At 38.5% G+C, this 22,676-nt stretch overlaps 1 protein-coding gene across 1 annotated transcript; it reads right to left on the bottom strand.

Annotated features, from left to right (window-relative positions):
* Positions 1-20,693: 20,693 nt before the first annotated feature.
* Positions 20,694-21,956, bottom strand: LOC307050370 (ribosome biogenesis protein NSA2 homolog). Its single transcript, XM_079700364.1, has 2 exons — positions 21,367-21,956; positions 20,694-21,114 (listed from the first exon to the last, which is right to left on the bottom strand). Exons 1-2 carry the CDS (start codon positions 21,893-21,895, stop codon positions 20,861-20,863), a joined length of 783 nt encoding a protein of 260 aa, XP_079556490.1. The 5' UTR covers positions 21,896-21,956; the 3' UTR covers positions 20,694-20,860.
* Between the last annotated feature and the right edge of the window lie 720 nt (positions 21,957-22,676).

Consider the following 22,676-nt stretch of genomic DNA (forward strand, 5'->3'; position numbering starts at 1 on the left):
CCTGACTTTTTAATGAAATCTTTCAGTTTCTTTTGTAGACATATAAATTAAAAAAATTCTATTCTTTCATATACTTGAATTTTTCTATATTACTTTCTACCCCAGACTACTCTTTCACCTTCAGTAGTTTTTTTTTTCCAGTTTTAATTTTCAATCTTTATTTTTTTGAATTCATTTTGATACCAAGCCACCAAAGGCTTTGGTCAAAGAAAATGGGTTTGAAAATAGGCTAAGGAGGAACAAAGGAAAATGAATCTATATATAAACAATCCTTTCTGGTGCTATTTTTTTCTTCCAATTGTCTTTTAATCTAGATTATAAACTTCCTGAATTAATCTAATAATTATTCAAATATTTCAGATTGACAAATATAGCAGGAAGACTTATGTCCCTAGATTATTCCTGTGAGATAGGCAGAGCATGTGTAAGATAGTTTTACTGTTATGTCAAATGAGATCCAAGGAGGTGTGTTTATGGCCATAGAGTCCAGGTCTCCATAGCAAAGAGAAGGCAGAGAGTCAGAATTTTAGAGCTGGAAGGGATCTTCGATATTACTGAGTTATTCTTTACCAAGTTAAAAAAAAAAAAAAGAAAAAAACTTTAACCTAGAACTCTTCTCCTAAATCGCAACTTAGAACTTACTTATGACACGGTATCACCAAAGGCAATCAGGTGTGTGTTTGGGATCAAAGTAAACACAGCACTCTCAATGTATACTAACTCAAGGATAATTTCCAATTTGGCTGGTTCTTTTTTCTCCTGTGATTGTATGTAGGTGTGTATCCATGTACATACACATACACATATAAATGTAAGTATGTAGAAGCCCAAACATGTAAAGTGCTATTTATATACAGTCACAGTGAATTATCTCCTTTTCTTCAATCCCAACAATCTTCTTTGTAAGCAAGATAATCTTCTTTATTTAACAGGACCTAATTTCCCAAAATGAAGGCATTCTGGGTCAGGGATACTCTGGAAGTGTCACTGGTCACAATTTTGTGGTTGTTGTTTTGAAAATTGTAAACTGAGTGGACACACCAGAAGGACAGAGGATCTATATAAGTAGCCTTACAATTTCATCATTTTGGGATATATAACATCACAAATAAGTCTATGTCTAGCCTCATGCTGATGGATGGTTGGCATTACTTGAGATAATGTGTATAAAAGTATTTAGTGGCTACCTATCTCTTAACAAACATAAGGTCATTACTCACTAATCTGGAAAAATATTTCTTCTCTCTTGATTAAACAAATGTAATAGAAACTCTAGTATCTTTTCTTATAATGTGCCTGTAAAACACAGTGAGAAAATCAGCAGCATACTCTTGGTTTATGGAACCAGGAGCATCCTCATTTCTCAGGAATCCGAGAGGATTCCAAATCCTTGAGCCTATGGATTTTTATTCCCCAAATCTTATTATACTTCTTGTAGCTCCTAATGAGAACATCCTTTGGGAAGTTGGAGTTTGAGCATAATTTCTGATATTTCGGGGGGATCTGATATCTCAGCTCAGCTGAATGCTCCAATTAGGCATTCTGGTTACCATTTGGAAAAAAATGGTCAGTTTCCTCTTTGTGGTCTGGGCTGCTTAATGAAGCTGTTGAAGACTTTTCAGTTAATCTTTAATCTTTTGGCCTCTGTAAAGTTCCCTACCTGTTGAATAGGTCACTACCTTAAAACAATGCATTCATGAACTCTTAAATAGGCTTGAACCCGTGGAACAGTTCCAGAGTCTTAGGACATAATTTGACTATTACATTAGTAATTGGAGTATAAAGGTAAGAATAGATTTTTCTGAGTCCTTCTGTTCTTAGAACCCTAATTAATGATCAAAGAAAAGTGCTAAATGCTTCTAAAGGAGGTTCCTGCCTTGCCAATAAAAATGTTCCACCCACAATTTCCATTTTTATATCTTCTCTATCTTTGGAAGTAGGCAGAGATGTGAATCCATTCACAAATACAGACTCACATTAACACCAGAAAACAGAAACATGGGAAAGCAGTTAATGACCTTAACAGTAAACTATTGTGTGTGTATGTTGCACACTCTTACTTACATATAAAATAATTATCATTATTTTATTGTAGCATGGTTGTAATTTTTGTTGCATTATAAATATCGCAGATCCAATTTTTTTTTTTTTACTACCACAGCAGTTTCTGAAGACGTGTAAACCCATTGTGTTATTACTCTCTAATCTAGTTGAGGTGATGAAATAGTGCCAAAACTCTCACTGCAATTTCATTAACATATTCATGAGTCGCACTTTTGCAGTGTTGCAGAAACAACACAAATTGGTTTGTGGATTGTGAACTCCCCCTTCTTCTTCTCTCCAGAAACACAGACTGTGGATTAGCAAGTCAAGTTGGTCCACAAACTTCTGTTTTAAAATTTTTTAATTTTTTGCCCGTGCTGTGTGGCATGCGGGATCCTAGTTCCCTAACCAGGGATTGAACCTTCACCCCCTGCAATGGAAGCTTGGAGTCTCAACCGCTGGACTGCCAGGGAAGTCCCAGATCCACACGCTTCTGAACACTGAATTGCCTAAGTTTTCTGCTCTGCCCTCATTTCCATATTTTATGATTCTTCTGTTGTTGAATGCCATGTGAATGGACATACCGTCCAATAGAAGAAAAGAACTGGGGTTTGAATGGCTTCGAAAAATGGAAGTTCTGGAAAAGCCAGACTAAATTGCCCTGCTAGAAGAGAACATTTCTTTTTTGGTTGTTCTTGATGTTTGTTCTCTTTCTTTTTTCTTTTGAATCGGGGTTAAGAGCACATTTGTAGTTTGACTGAAATTGGCTCTCAGTCTACTAAGTCAGTTTTCTTCACTCCTTGGCAGACAACTAGACTACATTTTTCCAGCCTCCCTTGCATTTAGATGAGACCATAGTACTGATTTCAGGCCGATGGAATGTGGGTGGGAGATATGCACATCACTTCTACGTCTGACCCGAGGCACAGTCTCTGTGATGTTCTGCCCTCCCTCTTGCTCCATCTACTAGACACATACTTATCCTTAGGGCAACTCTGGCAGCTGATAGTTGAAGATGACAGAACCTTCATCAGCCTGGGTCCCTGAATGACTGCATGGAATTCCTGCTCTCCATTCCTTCCTGAACCTTTGTGATAACCTGCTGAAATCTTAGATTTTATCTGTTAAAACATTTAGCATTATCTTAACTAATTCAATGATATATTTATTATCCAGATTTTGTGCTCTTTAAGGAACTCAGTTGCTATTATTTAATTTTTATTTGACATGAGGACTTTGAGGATTAAATGTATGGTTCATTTCTGCTGTTTGTTGTATTTTCTTGCTGTGTTTATGTCTTTTAGCTTCTTTGTGACCCATTTTTACTAATTACCTGCCCTGAAGGGACATTATACAATTAACTAAACCCAGTTCTTCCATCCCTCATAGTAAATTAAGTATTGAGAGAAATACCTGTGAACATATTCAAGTTCTAGATAGAACATTGAAGTCCACCTTTTAGTTAACTAGAAAACTAGAAAAGTCAACTTTGCTCTGCACCCTGCATTTTTCAGAAGTTAAACACTGGGAATAGTGATGATTTTTAAAGCTTATGCAGTGCTTTTGGCTTTTCAAAACACTTCCACATAATAATGTACAGTGAAATGTATGTTTGCTCAGTTCTTTGAAAGATTTAGGTAAGAGATTTTTCTGAAGATGAAACATGCAATTTTAAATGAAAAATCTGTATTACAGTAACAACAACAACAAAATCACACACTGTTAACACATTGAAAAATGTATTTTACTCCTAACTTTAGTAGGCAGCTAGGGAAAGTTACTCAAGGTGACCAGCTCTTCTTTGTTAGCACTGCTTTTGATTTGTATGTTATGTTGCTATGGTACTTTCAAAAAATGTAAAGCCTTTCAGGCTTTGTGTGGGCGGTTAAAGATGGCTGATACCAAGGCACAATAAGAAAATTATTATTGAAACTTTAAGAGTAGATAATCAGGGTAAGAGTTGGTACTGATGTACAAAAGATCACGAATTCTGGGCTTTTTCTAGCTTATTTCAGAGGCTATGTAGAAATCTGGATGAAGTTTAAATATGTTATAAAATGTCTTTGGTACCTCTCACCCCAGCCAAGAATCCATTATATTTAGAGTTCAGAGCTTTTTTGAGCAGATGACAGGCAATGTATGAGGTATCCCATGTTTATATACATCTGAATTATAAATATGTTTTATTTAATTTTTCCATGGAAAGATTGCTGTGGGCGCACATTGTTCACATGGCATAATGCAACATAACTGATTTAATTAGATCCTGTTTCTTGGCATGCAATCTCTCTATATGGGAGGGGTTGCTTTTTCCATGGGAAAAACTATCAGTGGGTAACACGATTTAAGAGACAACTGCAGAATACATCCTCTGCTCTTTTTTCAGGCTTCAATCCATTGCTCAATTTAAGTATGGAAATACTGCTTGTCAAAGATTTCTTGACACGTGAATTTTACAACAAAATATCAGTGCACCTACTGCTTGGATCTCTAGCTCATTTATTTTACAGTATACAGCTAATCCAATCTACTGCTGCAAACATGGTTTGTGCAGTTATGCTTAGATACAGCACAATGGCTTTCTTTAAACTGGAGGATTTTCTGAAGTTTTATTTTCTTTCCCTGGGCAGATAAAAGTGGATGAGACCTATTTTACTTGATAAACATGATGGTGTTGAGTCCATAAGTGGAAGAGTGGGGTTTGCAGAACTGAGAGGCTCTGGTTGCCTTTGAGACCAGCGAGACAGTGTCTTCTGAACTGAAACTTAAGGGAAGTCTCTAGGGAAGCGTGGTGCAAGAACTAGGGGGTGACTAGTAGGGAAATATCTATAAAACTCTTGAAGAAAGATGCCTTAAAGGGGAAGAAATTATTTTATTCAATTCTGTTACGTTATTGGTGAGCCGAATTAAAGTGGAGGAGAAGCAAGTGTTTAGAATTTGCATTTTAAAAAGATGAAAAACATAAGTGAAAGGGTCAATTTCTTTTTCTTCTTTGTATTATTTTTAATTTTAAGGATAGTGTATGCTTACTGAGAGAGACTTAGCCTCACTCTCCAGGGATTACCACTGTGAACTGCGTAATATATAGCCTGACTCTCTTTTTGCATATTTAAACACGTTAATTAAAAAGTAAAGGATCATCCTAGACATGTGTTCTATGACCAGCTTTTTTTTTTTTTTAACATCTTTACTGGAGTATAATTGCTTTACAATGGTGTGTTAGTTCCTGCTGTATAACAAAGTGAATCAGCTGTACATATACATATATCACCATATCCCCTCCCTCTTGCATCTCCCTCCCTCCCACCCTCCCGATATCACCCTTCTAGGTCGTCACAGAGCACTGAGCTGATCTCCCTGTGCTATGTGGCTGCTTCCCACTAGCTACCTGTTTTACATTTGGTAGTGTATATATGTCCATGCTGCTCTCTCACTTCATCTCAGCTTACCCTTCCCCCTCCCCATGTCCTCAAGATGTTCTCTACATCTGCGTCTTCCTGTCCTGCCCCTAGGTTCATCAGAACTATTTTTTTTCCTTTAGATTACATATATATGTGTCAGCATACGGTATTTGCTTTCCTCTTTCTTACTTACTTCACTCTGTATGACAGACGCTACGTCCATCCACCTCACTACAAATAACTCAGTTTTATTTCTTTTTATGGCTGAGTAATATTCCATTGTATATATGTGCCACATCTTCTTTATCCATTCATCTGTCGATGGACACTTAGGTTGCTTCCATGTCCTGGCTATTGTAAATAGGGCTGCAATGAACACTGTGGTACATGACTATTTTTGAATTATGGTTTCCTCAAGGTATATTCCCAGTAGTGGGATTGCTGGGTCATATGGTAATTCTATTTTTAGTTTTTTAAGGAACTCCATACTGTTCTCCATAGTGGCTGTATCAATTTACATTCTCACCAATAGTGCAGGAGGGTACCCTTTTCTCCATACCCTTTCCAGCAATTATTTTTTTTAGATTTTTTGATGATGGCTGTTCTGACCAGTGTGAGGTGATACCTCATTGTAGTTTTGATTTGCATTTCTCTAATGATTAGTGATATTAAGCATCCTTTCATGTGTTTGTTGGCAATCTGTATATCTTCTTTGAAGAAATGTCTATTTAGGTCTTCTGCTCATTTTTGGATTGGGTTGTTTGTTTTTTTGATATTGAGCTGCATGAGCTGCTTGTAAATTTTGGAGATTAATCCTTTGTCAGTTGCTTCATTTGCAAGTATTTTCTCCCATTCTGAGGGTTGTCTTTTAGTCTTGTTTATGGTTTCCTTTGCTGTGCAAAAGCTTTTAAATTTCATTAGGTCCCATTTGTTTATTTTTGTTTTTATTTCCACTTCTCTAGGAGATGGATATGACCAGCTTTTAAGAAAATTCATCAATATATTATGACAACCTATCTTTGTTCGTACAACATAGAGTATGTGGTAGGCAAAATTCTAAGAATGACCTCTAATGACCTTTGCCCTTGCATTGATCCCTCCCTTTTTAGTGTGGGTGGAATCTCTGAATATGATGAGATATCACCTCCTTGATTATGTTACAATAAAGCAAGAGGAGGATTATCTGGATCTTCCTTTAGAGAATTTTTTTCTAGCGGATGGGTAGTGGGAATCGGTGATTCGAAGCCCGAGGGGGATTCACCGTGAGGGAGATTGGCCTTGAACACTTCTGCTGCCGCCGTGTTGTGAACTGCTTATGAAGAAGCCAGGTGAGAAGGCATGTAGGCAGCCTCCAGCAGTGGAGAGCAGTCAGTTGACAGCCAGCCAGGACATGGGAACCTTAGTTCTGCAGAACTGAAAGAACTGAGAATCTGCCAGCAACCTGAAGGAACTTGGAAGTGGATTCTTCCCTATCTGAGCCTCCAGAGGAGAGAAAGCAGCCTGGCTGATACCTTGATTGCGACCCTGTGAGACCCAAAGCAGGAGACCCAGCTGCCCTGTGCCGGACTTCTGCCCCACCGAAACATGAGCTCATAAATGGGGGTTGTTTTAAGCCATGAGGTTTGTGGGAATTTGTTACACAGCAATAGAAAATTAATACAGTGTAAGTGATTCCTCTATGCTTCAGATTCCTCATCTGACTTCAGGGAGGCAAAAGGTCAAACAAAAGGAGCTTCAGGATTATAGAAATGTGATGTTCATTTATTCACTCAACAGTAGTTTTGGATTATTACTATGTGCCAATCATGATTCTAAGTGCTGTGGATACATCTACAGGCAAAGCAGACAGAAATGTAGGTAGTTGATCTCTTAAAGGGGTGGAAGGGAATTGTTGTGTTACAATAATGCACATACGTTTAGCACTTTATATATTACAAAGCATTTTTTTCATATATGTTCTTATTCTGTTTCCTACTGAAGTTTTCACTATGAGGCAGGTATTATTATTACTCTCTTTTAATAGGTTTGCAAACCAATGCTCCTGTCCTAGAGATGAAGGGACTCTACAATCTCACCCAGCTCCTATGGCTTCAGGGATCTGTTCTTAGTAGTAGTATTTTAAGGAGTGTTTGCAATGTACCTGATGTTTGTGTTGAGGGCTTTACAGGAATTATCTGAGTTAATCTTCACAACCACTCTGTAAGGTTGATAACTATATCTATCCTCATTTTATAGATGGGGAACTTGAGAGTGATCAAGACTAAACAACTTTTCCATGCTGAAGCCAATATCCAAACCCTGGCAGTCTGACTCCAAGATCCATCTTCTAAATCCTAAACTGCCTCCCCAGGCCAACATTACTGTGCTGGCGTTCCAGAAGGGCTGGCCGTAACTGCACATTTATACTCTGCTGCCTGTTACTTTAGGGCTTATGTATGTCTTCAGTTTTTATGATTTTAAGCTGCATTTTTGCTCATGTTTCTCGTTTTACCATGTAGGTTACTTTTTTAACCCATGAAATGTGAAGTCATTGTTAAACAGAAAATGGTAGTTTATATTCTTTATAGTTTTCATTGAGAACACTGTAACATAAGGAACACTATCATAGGGCCAAGCATCGTCTACTTATTAAACTTTTATCTCTAACAATGGAACAAAAAAGTTTAGTAGTTTAGATTCATGCCCCCTCTGTTCTCTCAGCAGCTTACTCTGGATTGTTAATCCATGAATGTACACTTGTCTCAGATAGACGATAAATCTTGAAGAGAAGGTCCAAGTTTTAAGCATTTCTCTCATACCTAGAATACTGGTATTCTAGACACAATAACAGGTACATCTTCATTAAATTAAATCTCAACTTATCTCCAACTGCATTGAAATTACCCTTCCCCCCTCCCCCACTAGCCCATCTCATTTTTTGAAAGTAAGAATTTCCATGTTAGCTATCTTCCTTCCTTTGCTTTATAAAAACCTCTTTCCAATTTCAGTTGGTACTCTGGTGTTCTACGGTTTGATTAATGAGTTCATGTTTAAGCTGTCCATTCCATTTAAAACCATAATAACTTTGATTGTGTCCCCTTCACCCTCTGCCACTAAAGCTAAATAGTCTTACTTTAAAAAAGTTTAACCTCGAAGACTATAGCCTCCGCCATCCCATTTATTGTTATTGAAGTAGTCTTTCTCCAGGTCTCTATTTTTTTGTGCTGTGGGGACCAGAACTGTGTGTATAATTTATAATTTGGTGTAAGAGTAAGATACTGCTTTTTAATTTTATTTACCCTGCCTCTTGGGTTGATGTTTGATAATTTTGTACTCTTCACTGCAGCAGGACCCTGGGCAAGGCTCACAATGACTTGTAGGCTCATTTCCTGGGCAGAGACAGTCTTCCCAGTATCTTCTGTGTGTATGTGAAACTTTTCCTAACATACTACTGTGGTAATATTTTATATTTGGTTAAAAACTATGTTAAATTATATATATATATTTATATATATAAAATACATACATATATATATATATAAATGTTATTTGAAAGTGCTTTTATAAAGAAGAAGTAATAGCCTCTGTAGAGAACACTTTCTGGTATAAACTGATATTTTTAGACATCCAAATCAGATTTTGTGTTAGGTTGCTATTTCATACAATTCAACTGGATGATAGAATCTTAGTGATAATTTTATTCAAATTCTTTCTTTAATAGATGAAACTGAGGCCTAGAAAAGGCAAGTGATAGGATAGGTGGGCCAGCTACTTGAGCAGTGAGAATTGGGTAAGGAAAGAAGTCAAATATATTGAATGAAAGAAGAGACAGTTGGGTTAAATATAAGACATATTACACTGTAAGGACTTCTTTGATTTTTGTTTCTTTTCCTTATAAAGTAGGAAAGCTAAGAGCTGAAGAACCACCATTTTAATTATCTTTAAAAGTCATCTGTAAATACCCCCTCCTTTTTTTTTTTTTTTTTTAGTGTGTGTGTGTGTGTGTGTGTGATAGATTAAAAACAACAAGAAGCAAAGGAAAAGTCACAAACATTTGTTATCAAAGTGGATTGAGGTCTTGGAACCTATGGAGTGGCCCTGGAAACATCGTGATTCCCAGATAATGACCTGGAATTAGAAAGGAGCTTCCTTCTCAATTCATACATAAAACCAGGTAGTTGACTACAGTTAGGAGTTAATGTGTACGTGCTAAATTGTATTTAGATATTTAATTTATCTGAATTTTGGGTATTATATATAGCTTTAAAAATACTCCTTATCACTGTTATATTCATATTTTGATAAATAGTTCCTTTTTTATTTAAAAGATGAAAAATGTGGTCATGTTTCTCTGGTTACCTAGATAATTGAAAGTTTGACTTCCATGTGTAAAAGTACTGTTTCTCTTCTAGATGAGGTTTACTCTAACTGCAGAGTGTTCAGGAAAAATAAGCATGCTGAATTTCTACACCTAAACATGTGAAGTGATGACAGCAAGTGTTTTGACATAATGAAGCTTTTCTGCCACTCACAATTTTGAGTGACGTATGGATGATATCATTCTAAAATTTCCAAACTTTCTACAGTTATTTATTTCACTATTTTACAGTGCTCAGTGCCTACAACAACTTGGATATTTCATATTGTAGGAGCTCTCCTTCCTTAACATTTTTCTGACAATTGCACTGAAGGCATACTCAGTTTTTCCCACCCAATTTTTCCTATTTCTTTGAAGTTAGTTTCTTATCCTTCCCCATTAATCTCACAGTGACTCAATTTTAATAACAATTGTCAAGGGAATATTATAAAGGTCTTTTGGAAATTCAATGTCAAGATAACTTTTATGAACCTACAAAATGTATTCGCTTCTTGTTATAGAAATCTTGTGTCATTTACAAGGTGATCTTAACCTCTATTGAAACTTCTCTATAGAAATGCAAATCAAAACTACAATGAGATATCATCTCACACCAGTCAGAATGGCCATCATCAAGAAATCTAGAAACAATAAATGCTGGAGAGGGTGTGGAGAAAAGGGAACACTCTTGCACTGCTGGTGGGAATGTGAATTGGTACAGCCACTATGGAGAACAGTATGGAGGTTCCTTAAAAAACTAAAAATAGAACTACCATATGACCCAGCAATCCCACTACTAGGCATATTCCCTGAGAAAACCATAATTCAAAAAGAGACATGTACCAAAATGTTCATTGCAGCTCTATTCACAATAGCCCGGAGCTGGAAACAACCTAAGTGTCCATCATCGGATGAATGGATAAAGAAGATGTGGCACATATATACAATGGAATATTACTCAGCCATAAAAAGAAACGAAACTGAGCTATTTGTAATGAGGTGGATAGACCTAGAGTCTGTCATACAGAGTGAAGTAAGTCAGAAAGAGAAAGACAAATACCGTATGCTAACACATATATATGGAATTAAAAAAAAAAAAATGTCATGAAGAACCTAGGGGTAAAACGGGAATAAAGACACAGACCTACTTGAGAATGGACTTGAGGATATGGGGAAGGGGAAGGGTAAGCTGTGACAAAGGGAAAGAGAGGCATGGACATATATACACTACCAAACGTAAGGTAGATAGATAGTGGGAAGCAGCCGCAGAGCACAGGGAGATCAGCTCGGTGCTTTGTGACCACCTGGAGGGGTGGGATGGGGAGGGTGGGAGGGAGGGAGATGCATGAGGGAGGGGATGTGGGAACAGATGTATATGTATGACTGATTCACTTTGTTATAAAGCAGAAACTAATAAAAAAAAAAAAAACAAAAAAACAAAACAAAAAAAAAAAAAAAAAAAAAAACTTCTCTATAAAGCATTGGCTTTGCTCCTAATTGATAATATTGCCTGGGATATTTGATTTCAGGAATGGAAGAAGAACAGTAGAGTGTAGTAGTGGCCAGTAGGTTAAATTCCACTGTTATTAGAGTATTTTAAAATTTTGAATTAATTTCCAAAATCCATATGTTAGGGGATTTCATACAAAATATTTATATCTCTAAGATTTCTATCTTCTCGTCAATAATTAGAAGAGCTGAAAACATTTGGTTTGCATCCCACATGTCAGTAGTCGGTTGGAATGTTTTAAAAAAATTATTTAATTTTATTATTTTTTATTGAAGTATAGTCGATTTATATTGTTATATTAGTTGCAGGTGTACAACATAGTGATTCAATATTTTTATAGATTATACTCCATTTAAAGTTATAAAACATTGTTTATATTCCCTATACATTATAATCCTTGTATATTATTGTTTTTATTTAATTTTTAAAATTTATTTATTTTTTAACATTTTTATTGGAGTATAATTGCTTTACAATGGTGTGTTAGTTTCTGCTTTATAACTAAGTGAATCAGTTATACATATACATATATCCCCATATCTCTTCCCTCTTGCCTCTCCCTCCCACCCTCCCTATCCCACCCCTCTAGCTGGTCACAAAGCACTGAGCTGATCTCCCTGTGCTATGTGACTGCTTCCCATTAGCTATCTATTTTACATTTGGTAGTGTATATATGTCCATATATACACTACCACTCTCTCACTTTGTCCCAGCTTACCCTTCCCCCTCCCCGTGTCCTCAAGTCCATTCTCTAGTAGGTCTGCATCTTTATTCCCTTCTTGTCCCTAGGTTCTTCATGACCATTTGTTTTTTTTTAGATTCCATATATATGTGTTAGCATACAATATTTGTTTTTCTCTTTCTGACTTACTTCACTCTGTATGACAGACTCTACGTCCATCCACCTCACTACAAGTAACTCAATTTCGTTTCTTTTTATGGCTGAGTAATATTCCATTGTATATATGTGCCACAACTTCTTTATCCATTCATCTGTCAATGGACACTTAGGTTGCTTCAATGTCCTGGCTATTGTAAATAAAGCTGCAATGAACATTGTGGTACATGACTCTTTTTGAATTATGGTTTTCTCAGGGTATATGCCCAGTAGTGGGATTGCTGGGTCATATGGTAGTTCTATTTTTAGTTTTTTTTTTTTTTTTTTTTTTTTTGCGGTAGGCGGGCCTCTCACTGTTGTGGCCTCTCCCATTGTGGAGCACAGGCTCCGGACGTGCAGGCTCAGTGGCCATGGCTCACGGGCCCAGCCGCTCCGTGGCATGTGGGATTTTCCCGGACAGGGGCACGAACCCATATCCCCTGCATCGGCAGGCGGACTCTCAACCACTGCGCCACCAGGGAAGCCCCTACTTTTAGTTTTTTAAGGAACCTCCATACTGTTCTCCATAGTGGCTGTATCAATTTACATTCCCACCAACAGTGTATGAGGGTGCCCTTTTCTCCATACCCTTTCCAGCATTTACTGTTTGTAGAATTTTTGATGATGGCTATTCTGACCAGTGTGAGATGATATCACGCTATAGTTTTGATTTGCATCTCTCTAATGATTAATGATGTTGAGCATTCTTTCATGTGTTTTTTGGCAATCTGTATATCTTCTTTGGAGAAATGTCTATTTAGGTCTTCTGCCATTTTTGGATTGGGTTTTTTGTTTTTTTGATATTGAGCTGCATGACTTGCTTGTAAATTTTGGAGATTAATCCTTTGTCAATTGCTTCATTTGCAAACATTCTCGCCCATTCTGAGGGTTGTCTTTTCATCTTGTTTATGGTTTCCTTTGATGAGCAAAAGCTTTTAAGTTTCATTAGGTCCCATTTGTTTATTTTTGTTTTTATTTCCATTTCTCTAGGAGGTGGGTCAAAAAAGATCTTGCTGTGATTTATATCATAGAGTGTTCTGCCTATGTTTTCCTCTAAGAGTTTGATAGTGTCTGGCCTTAAATTTAGGTCTTTAATCCATTTTGAGTTTATTTTTGTGTATGGTGTTAAGGAGTGTTCTAATTTCATTCTTTTACATGAAGCTGTCCAGTTTTCCCAGCACCATTTACTGAAAAGGCTGTCTTTTCTCCATTGTATATTCTTGCATCCTTTATCAAAGATAAGGCAACCATATGTGTGTGGGTTTATCTCTGGGCTTTCTATCCTGTTCCATTGAACTATATTTCTGTTTTTGTGCCAGTACCATACTGTCTTGATTACTGTAGCTTTGTGGTATAGTCTGAAGTCCGGGAGCCTGATTCCTCCAGCTCCATTTTTCTTTCTCAAGATTGCTTTGGCTACTCGGGGTCTTTTGTGTTTCCATACAAAATGTGAAAATTTTTGTTCTAGTTCTGTGAAAAATGCCAGTGGTAGTTTGACAGGGATTGCATTAAATCTGTAGATTGCTGTAGGTAGTATAGTTATTTTCACAATGTTGATTTTTCTAATCCAAGAACATGGTATATCTCTCCATCTATTTGTATCACCTTTAATTTCTTTCATCAGTGTCTTATAATTTTCTGCATACAGGTCTTTTGTCTCCTTAGGTATGTTTATTCCTAGGTATTTTATTCTTTTTGTTGCAATGGTAAATGGGAGTGTTTTCTTAATTTCACTTTCAGATTTTTTATCATTAGTGTATAGGAATGCAAGAGATTTCTGTGCATTAATTTTGTATCCTGCTACTGTACCAAATTCATTGATTAGCTCTAGTAGTTTTCTGGTAGCATCTTTAGGATTCTCTATGTATAGTATCACGTCGTCTGCAAACAATGACAGCTTTACTTCTTCTTTTCTGATTTGGATTCCTTTTATTTCTTTTTCTTCTCTGATTGCTGTGGCTAAAACTTCCAAAACTATGTTGAATAATAGTGGTGAGAGTGAGAAATCTTGTCTTGTTCCTGATCTTAGTGGAAATGGTTTCAGTTTTTCACCATTGAGGATGATGTTGGCTGTGGGTTTGTCATATATGGCCTTTATTATGTTGAGGTAAGTTCGCTCTATGCCTACTTTCTGGAGGGTTTTTATCATAAATGGGTGTTGAATTTTGTCAAAAGCTTTCTCTGCATCTACTGAGATGATCATATGGTTTTTCTCCTTCAATTTGTTAATATGGTGCATCACATTGATTGATTTGTGTATATTGAAGAATCCTTGCATTCCTGGGATAAACCGCACTTGATCATGGTGTATGTGCTGTTGGATTCTATTTGCTAGTATTTTATTGAGGATTTTTGCATCTATGTTCATCAGTGATATTGACCTGTAGTTTTCTGTCTTTGTGACATCTTTGTCTGGTTTTGGTATCAGGGTGATGGTGCCCTCATAGAATGAGTTTGGGAGTGTTCCTCCCTCTGCTATATTTTGGAAGTGTTTGAGAAGGATAGGTGTTAGCTCTTCTCTACATGTTTGACAGAGTTCGCCTGTGAAGCTATCTGGTCCTGGGCTTTTGTTTGTTGGAAGATTTTTAATCACAGTTTCAATTTCAGTGCTCATGATCGGTCTGTTCATATTTTCTATTTCTTCCTGGTTCAGTATTGGCAGGTTGTACATTTCTAAGAATTTGTCCATTTCTTCCAGGTTGTCCATTTTATTGGCGTATAGTTGCTTGTAGTAATCTCTCATGATCCTTTGTATTTCGGCCGTGTCAGCTGCTACTTCCCTTTTTTCGTTTCTAATTCCATTGATTTGAGTCTTCTCCCTTTTTTTCTTGATGAGTCTGGCTGATGGTTTATCAATTTTGTTTATCTTCTCAAAGAACCAGCTTATAGTTTTATTTATTTTTGCTATCATTTCCTTCATTTCTTTTTTCTTTTTTTTTTTTTTGTGGTACATGGGCGTCTCACTGTTGTGGCCTCTCCCGTTGCGGAGCACAGGCTCCGGATGCACAGGCTCAGCGGCCATGGCTCCTGGACCCAGCCGCTCGACGGCATGTGGGATCTTCCCAGATGGGGGCATGAACCCATGTCCCCTGCATCGGCAGGTGGACTCTCAACCAGTGGGCCACCAGGGAAGCCCCTCCTTCATTTCTTTTTCATTTATTTCTGATCTGATCTTTATGATTTCTTTCCTTTTGGTAACTTTGTGGTTTTTTTGTTCTTCTTTCTCTAATTGCTCTAATTTTAAGGTTAGGTTGTTTATTTGAGATGTTGCTTGTTTCTTGAGGTAGGATTGTATTGCTATAAACTTCCCTCTTATCACTGCTTTTGCTTCATACCGTAGGTTTTGGGTCATTGAGTTTTGATTTTCATTTGCTTCTAGGCATTTTTTTTTCTCTTTGCTGTCTTCAGTGATCTCTTGGTTATTAAGTAGTGTATTGTTTATCCTCCATGTGTTTGTATTTTTTACTGATTTTTTCCTGTAATTGATATCTAGTCTCATAGCGTTGTGGTCAGAAAAGATACTTGATATGATTTCAATTTTCGTAAATTTTCCAAGGCTTGGTTTGTGACCCAAGATATGATCTATCCTGGAGAATGTTCCATGAGCACTTGAGAAGAAAGTGTATTCTGTTGTCTTTGGATGGAATATTCCTATAAATATCAATTAAGTCCATCTTGTTTAATGTATCATTTAAAGCTTGTGTTTCCTTATTTATTTTTATTTTGGGTGATCTGTCCTTTGGTGAAAGTGGGGTGTTAAAGTCCCCTCGTATGATTGTGTTACTGTTGATATCCCCTTTTATGGCTGTTAGTATTTGCCTTATATATTGAGGTGCTCCTACTTTGGGTGCATATATATTTACAATTGTTATATCTTCTTCTTGGATCAATCCCTTGATCATTATGTAGTGTCCTTCTTTGTCTCTTGTAATAGTCTTTGTTTTAAAGTCATTTTGTTTGATATGTGAATTGTTACTCCAGCTTTCCTTTGATTTCCATTTTCATGGAATATCTTTTTCCACCCCCTCACTTTCAGTCTGTATGTGTCCCTAGGTCTGTAGTGGGTCTCTTCTAGACAGCACATATACAGGTCTTGTTTTTGTATCCATTCAGCCAGTCTATGTCTTTTGGTTGGAGCATTTAATCCATTTACATTTAAGGTAATTATCGATACGTATGTTCCTATTACCATTTTCTTAATTGTTTTGGGTTTGTTATTGTAGGTCTTTTCCTACTCTTGTGTTGCCTCCCTAGAGAAGTTCCTTTAGCATTTTTTGTAAAGCTGGTTTGGTTGTGCTGAATTCTCTTAGCCTTTGCTTGTCTGTAAAGGTTTTAATTTCTCTGTCAAATGTGAATGAGATCCTTGCTCGATAGAGTAATCTTGGTGTAGGTTTTTCCCTTTCATCACTTTAAATATGTCCTGCCACTCCCTTCTGGCTTGCAGAGTTTCTCCTGAAAGAACAGCTGTTAACCTTATGGGGATTCCTTTGTACCTTATTTGTTGTTTTTCCTTATCTGCTTTTAATATTTTTTTCTTTGTATTTAATTTTTGATAGCTTGACTAATATGTGTCTTGGCATGTTTCTCCTTGGATTTATCCTCTATGGGACTCTCTGTGCTTCTTGGACTTGATTGACTATTTCCTTTCCCATATTAGTGAAGTTTTCAACTATAATCTCTTCAAATATTTTCTCAGTCCCTTTCTTTTTCTCTTCTTCTTCTGAGACCCCTATAATCTGAATATTGGTGCATTTAATATTGTCCCAGAGGTCTCTGAGACTGTCCTCAATTCTTTTCATTCTTATTTCTTTATCCTGCTCTGGAGTAGTTATTTCCACTATTTTACCTTCCAGTCACTTATCCATTCTTTTGCCTCAGTTATTCTGCTATTGATCTCTTCTAGAGAATTTTTAATTTCATTTATTGGGTTGTTCATTATTGTTTGTTTGCTCTTTAATTCTTCTAGGTCCTTGTTAAACATTTCTTGTATTTTCTCCATTCTATTTCCAAGATTTTGGATCATCTTTACTATCATTATTCTGAATTCTTTTTCAGGTAGACTGACTATTTCCTCTTCCTTTGTTAGGTCTGGTGGGTTTTTACCCTGCTCCTTCATCTGCTGTGTGTTTCTTTGTCTTCTCATTTTGCTTAACTTACTGTGTTTGGGGTCTCCTTTTCGCAGGCTGCAGTTTCATAGTTCCCATTGTTTTTGGTGTCTGCCCCCAGTGGCTAAGGTTGGTTCAGTTGGTTGTGTAGGCTTCCTGGTGGAGGGGACTAGTGCCTGTGTTCTGGTCGATGAGGCTGAATCTTGGCTTTGTGGTGGGCAGGTCCACGTCTGGTGGTGTGTTTTGGGGTGTCTGTGACCTTATTATGATTTTAGGCAGCCTCTCTGCTAATGTGTGGGGTTGTGTTCCTGTCTTACTAGTTGTTTGGCATAGGGTGTCGAGCACTGTAGCTTGCTGGTCGTTGAGTGGACCTGGGCCTTGGCGTTGAGAGGGAGATCTCTGGGAGGTTTTCGCTGTTTGATATTATGTGGAGCTAGGAGGTCTCTGGTGGACCAATGACCTGAACTTGGCTCTCCCACCTCAGAGGCACAGCCCTGATGCCCGCCTGGGGCACCAAGAGCCTGTCATCCACATGGCTCAGAATAAAAGGGAGAAAAAAGAAAGGAAGGAAGGAAGGAAAGAAAGAAAGAAAGAAAGAAAAAATTAAATAAAATGAAAAAAGTTATTAAAATAAAAAACAGAAAATAATTATTAAAAAAATTTTTTAAGTAATTTTCAAAAAAGAAAGAAAGAACAACAAGCCAAAAAACAAATCCACCAATGATAACAAGTGCTGAAAACTATACTAAAAAACAAACAAACAAAATGGACAGACAGAACCTTAAGACAAATGGTAAAAGCAAAGCTATACAGACAAAATCACACACAGAAGCATATGCATACACACTCACAAAAAGAGAAAAAGGGAAAAAAATATAATATATATCGTTGCTCCCAAAGTCCACCTCCTCAATTTGGGATGATTCGTTGTCTATTCAGGTATTCCACAGATGCAGGGTACATCAAGTTGACTGTGGAGATTTAATCCACTGCTCCTGAGGCTGCTGGGGGAGATTTCCCTTTCTCTTCTTTGTTTGCACAGCTCCCGGGGCTCAGCTTTGGAGTTGGCTCTGCCTCTGCACGTAGGTCGCCTGAGGACGTCTGTTCTTTGCTCAGACAGGACGGGATTAAAGGAGCAGCTGATTCAGGGGTTCTGGCTCACTCAGGCGGGGGAGAGGGAGGGGTACGGATGCCGGGCAAGCCTGCGGCGGCAGAGGCCGGCATGACGTTGCACCAGCTTGATGTGCGCCGTGCGTTCTCCTGGGGAAGTTGTCCCTGGATCACGGGACCCTGGCAGTGGAGGGCTGCACAGGCTCCCAGGAGGGGAGGTGTGGATAGTGACCTGTGCTCGCACACAGGCTTCTTGGTGGCAGCAGCAGCAGCTTTAGTGTCCCATGCCCGTCTCTGGGGTCTGCGCTGATGGCCGCGGCTCGCACCGTCTCTGGAGCTCCTTTAAGCAGCGCTCTTAATCCCCTTTCCTCGTGCACCAGGAAACAAAGAGGCAAGGAAAAGTCTCTTGCCTCTTTGGCAGGTCCAGACTTTTTCCCGGACTCCCTCCGGGCTAGCCGTGGTGCACTAATCCCTTCAGGCTGTGTTCAAGTGGCCAACCCCAGTCCTCTCCTTGGGATCCGACCTCCGAAGCCCAAGCCTCAGCTCCCAGACCCCGCCTGCCCCAGCAGGTGAGCAGACAAGCCTCTCGGGCTGGTGAGTGCTGTTTGGCACTGATCCTTCGTGCGGGAATCCCCGGGCTTTGCCCTCTGCACCCCTGTTGCTGCGCTCTCGAAGCTTCCCCCCTCCCCCGCCACCCACAGTCTCCGTCCGCGAAGGGGCTTCCTAGTGTGTGGAAACCTTTCCTCCTTCACAGCTCCCTCCCACTGGTGCAGGTCCCGTCCCTATCCTTTTGTCTCTGTTTTTTCTTTTTTCTTTTGCCCTACCCAGGTACGTGGGGAGTTTCTTGCCTTTTGGGAGTTCTGAGGTCTTCTGCCATCATTCAGTAGGTGTTCTGTAGGAGTTGTTCCACATGTAGATGTATTTCTGATGTATTTGTGGGGAGGAAGGTGATCTCCACGTCTTACTCTTCAGCCATCTTGAAGCTCCTGTCCTCTCTTGTTGATTTTATACCAAGTAGTTTATATCTCTTAATCCCCTTCCTCTATCTTGCCCCTCCCCCTTCCCTCTCCACACTGGTAACCACTAGTTTGTTCTCTAAATCTATGTCTTTTTCTGTTTTGTTATATTCATTCATTTTTATTTTTTAGATTCCACATATAAGTGAAAACATACAGTATTTTGTCTTTCTCTGTCAGACTTACTGCATTAGGCATAATACTCTCCAGGTCAAATCATGCCGTTGCAAATGGCTAAATTTCATGCTTTTTTATGGCAGAGTAATATTCCATTATATCTTCATTTTCCATTCATTTGTTCATGGACACTTAGGTTGCTTCCATATCTTGACTGTTGTAAATAATGCTGTCATGAGCATTGGGGTGCATATATATATATATATATAAATATATATATATATATATATATATATATATAAATTTGTTTATTTTTGGCTGCACTGGGTCTTCATTGCTGTGCCCAGGCTTTCTGTAGTTTTGGCGAGCGGGGCCTACTCTTTGTTGCAGTGCACGGGCTTCTCATTTCAGTGGCTTCTCTTGTTGTGGAGTACTGGCTCTAGGCATTCAGGCTTCAGTAGTTGTGGCACATGGGCTTAGTTGCTCCACAGCATGTGGGGTCTTCCTGGATCAGGGCATGATCAGGACACATGATCAGGCATGTGTCCCCTGCATTGGCAGGTGGATTCTTAACCACCGTGCCTCTGGAGAAGTCCACATATAGTTTTTTGAATTAGTGTTTTTGTTTTCTGTTGGAACTCTGTAGATGGGCCATGTTACGCATGTTTGCCTCAGTTCCCACTTTGTCCCTTTAGCCTTCTAGATTACCTGCCTGACCGAGGTAGAAGCAAATATTAGAGGCTTAAATCCGGATTACAAAATTCTGAAATTCTTGTCTACCTATGTATATATGCCTTTAAACGTCAAGTTTTAGTTCCCTCTGTCCCTGTTATCCAATAAAATGGGCATAGACTGCTAATTAATAACTGAGAAAAGCCATTAGAGTTGAGAGTTTTCAAATCTCCAGATAAGGAGAGCCATAGCTTTCATTTGCAAAGGACATAGGAAAGTATTAAAAAATTGCTTTGACCTGCTTTTTACATGCATGATCTTGATGGGCAAACCATATTAGATCCATTGTAAAGAGCTTAAGCAGATCTTTGCCTTCAGATGCTTCTTTCATTTATGCACATATTTGTCTATAGATATATTAAGATATTAAAAATTTTGGAAAATGTATGCCAACCAACTAGAGGGCCTATTTTTTTTTTTTTTTTTTTTTTTTTTTTTTTTTTTTGTAAAACTAGGCCATTTTAATCTTTTTTAAACAATAGAATAAATAGTTTTCTTGATGACTGCAGACATGTAAGGCTGATTGGTAGTATTCAGAAATATCAGAGTAATGGTTTCCTGATTGGTGTGTAGTCTTCAATAATTATAAGGAGTTATTTGTATGTATCTGCTGTCAAACCAGTAAGACTGCATTTATGCATCCGTCATTTTCAGGATTGTTGGTAACCTGGGCATATTTTCCCCAAATGACCTTGCCTCCTTGTGTCACTAGGCCCAACTCACTCACGTTCACCTCAATAACAGTACCTTTGGTAATAACACCCAAAGTTGTATATAGTGGGGATGAGGGATTCTTCTTCACACCAAGTATTGGCAGGCAGAAGGTGGCTTTCAGTTCAGGATGTGTTACGTGGGCCTTCTTAAAACGTAATCCCGGGCTTCCCTGGTGGCGCAGTGGTTGGGAGTCCGCCTGCCGATGCAGGGGACACGGGTTCGTGCCCCGATCCCGGAAGATCCCACATGCCGCGGAGCGGCTGGGCCCGCGAGCCATGGCCGCGGAGCCTGTGTGTCCGGAGCCTGTGCTCCGCAACGGGAGAGGCCACAGCAGTGAGAGGCCCGCGTACAGCAAAAAAAAAAAAAAAAAAAAAAAAAAAAAAAAAAAAAAAAAAAAAAAAAAACGTAATCCCATTGGCCTAATGAATCTTTCATATTTAGGTGGTTTTCGAGTAAAGCCATCTCCAACAAAGCAAACTTTAGTAACCATCCTCTTCCAGGCTTTCTTCTTTCTCTTTCCCGTTCGAATAACTTTTAATACTTCTGTTTCTCCCTGGGCACGAACTTTGGGCAGAGGGACTTCCCATTTTCCCGCTTTCTCTTTTCGTTTTTGTTTGATCATATTGGAAAGTACTTTAGCTCGAGACTGTCCCTCTCTGTCCAGTAGATATGCAGGTACTGCTCCTTGTGGAGTCTTTTCATCATTCTTCTGTCTGGTGTTTCTTTTTTCATTCATCTTAATAGTCTTTTTCATTTGTATTTTCTCAGCATGGCGCTGTTTATGGTAGAGCTTAGCTTTCAGACCAATCATTTTTTTTGCCTTCTTTGATCGTTCATGAGCCTCTCGACCTTCCTTCTTTCTCTTTTTCTCATGGTAATCCAAACGATATCCATAGCGCTTACGGTGTAACTCGATATATTCATTTTGTGGCATGGTAACGGCCGCCGAGCCACCGGGTGCAGCCGCCGGGGCGCGAAGAAGCTCTCAATTTTCCGGTCTTCGGGCCTATTTGTTCTTTAAAAAAATATATATAGTAACCAAAAAAACCTTTACAAATGTGTCCTGGCCATGATAGAGCTTACCATGGTGTAGAACTTGTTCTTCCACCATAAACAACTAAAAGCTTGGACAAAATAAACAAGTCTTTTCAAACCATGCAGAATTGGGAGAACAAGCCATTCAGGACTGTGATCCCTGAAAGAATAGAAAAATATGAGCCCTATGAATAGTCCAGTCTCTAGAGGCAATTTTCAAACAGTGGTAGAGGGAGGGGGAACTCAAGCACAGCACATTACACTCACTGAATTGAGGAGATAGAAACTGCAGTGCTGAGGCAACTTGAATTTTAAAACAAAGTGCCAGTGTAGAAAAAACTGTGCAGAGAGAGAGCGAGTGAGCTTCATGAACCTGCATGGGGGTCCCTCAAGTCTTTGAATGAATACCTATCTGTGCATTTGCTCATGAAGCCAGGAAAAGAACATGTGTCATAAGAGAGCTATAAGGTGAACAATTCCATTAATCCACGTAGGACAGAGAGTTAACCAGATTCCATCAAGCCAGCCTAGAGAGACCTCCTGGAACACTTGGGGCAATTAGTAGATACCTCAGAAGAGTCATGCCTCAATAACAGGGCTAAATTAGTCTCAGAGTAAAATTCCTGTTTAACCTGCCCTAAGTTTTTAAAAAGTCTTAGAAGGATTAAGCTGTAACTTGT

This window comes from Hyperoodon ampullatus (assembly GCF_949752795.1).
Source record: "Hyperoodon ampullatus genome assembly, chromosome: 1".
NCBI lineage: Eukaryota > Metazoa > Chordata > Mammalia > Artiodactyla > Ziphiidae > Hyperoodon > Hyperoodon ampullatus.

Bases quoted from the DNA above. Each gene is read 5' to 3' on its own strand.
- LOC307050370 (XM_079700364.1), bottom strand. From the start codon at position 21,895: ATGCCACAAAATGAATATATCGAGTTACACCGTAAGCGCTATGGATAT. The intron at 21,115-21,366 runs GTTTTTTTTTTT...GCCCGGGATTAC, and splicing joins CATTAGGCCAATGGGATTAC to GTTTTAAGAAGGCCCACGTA.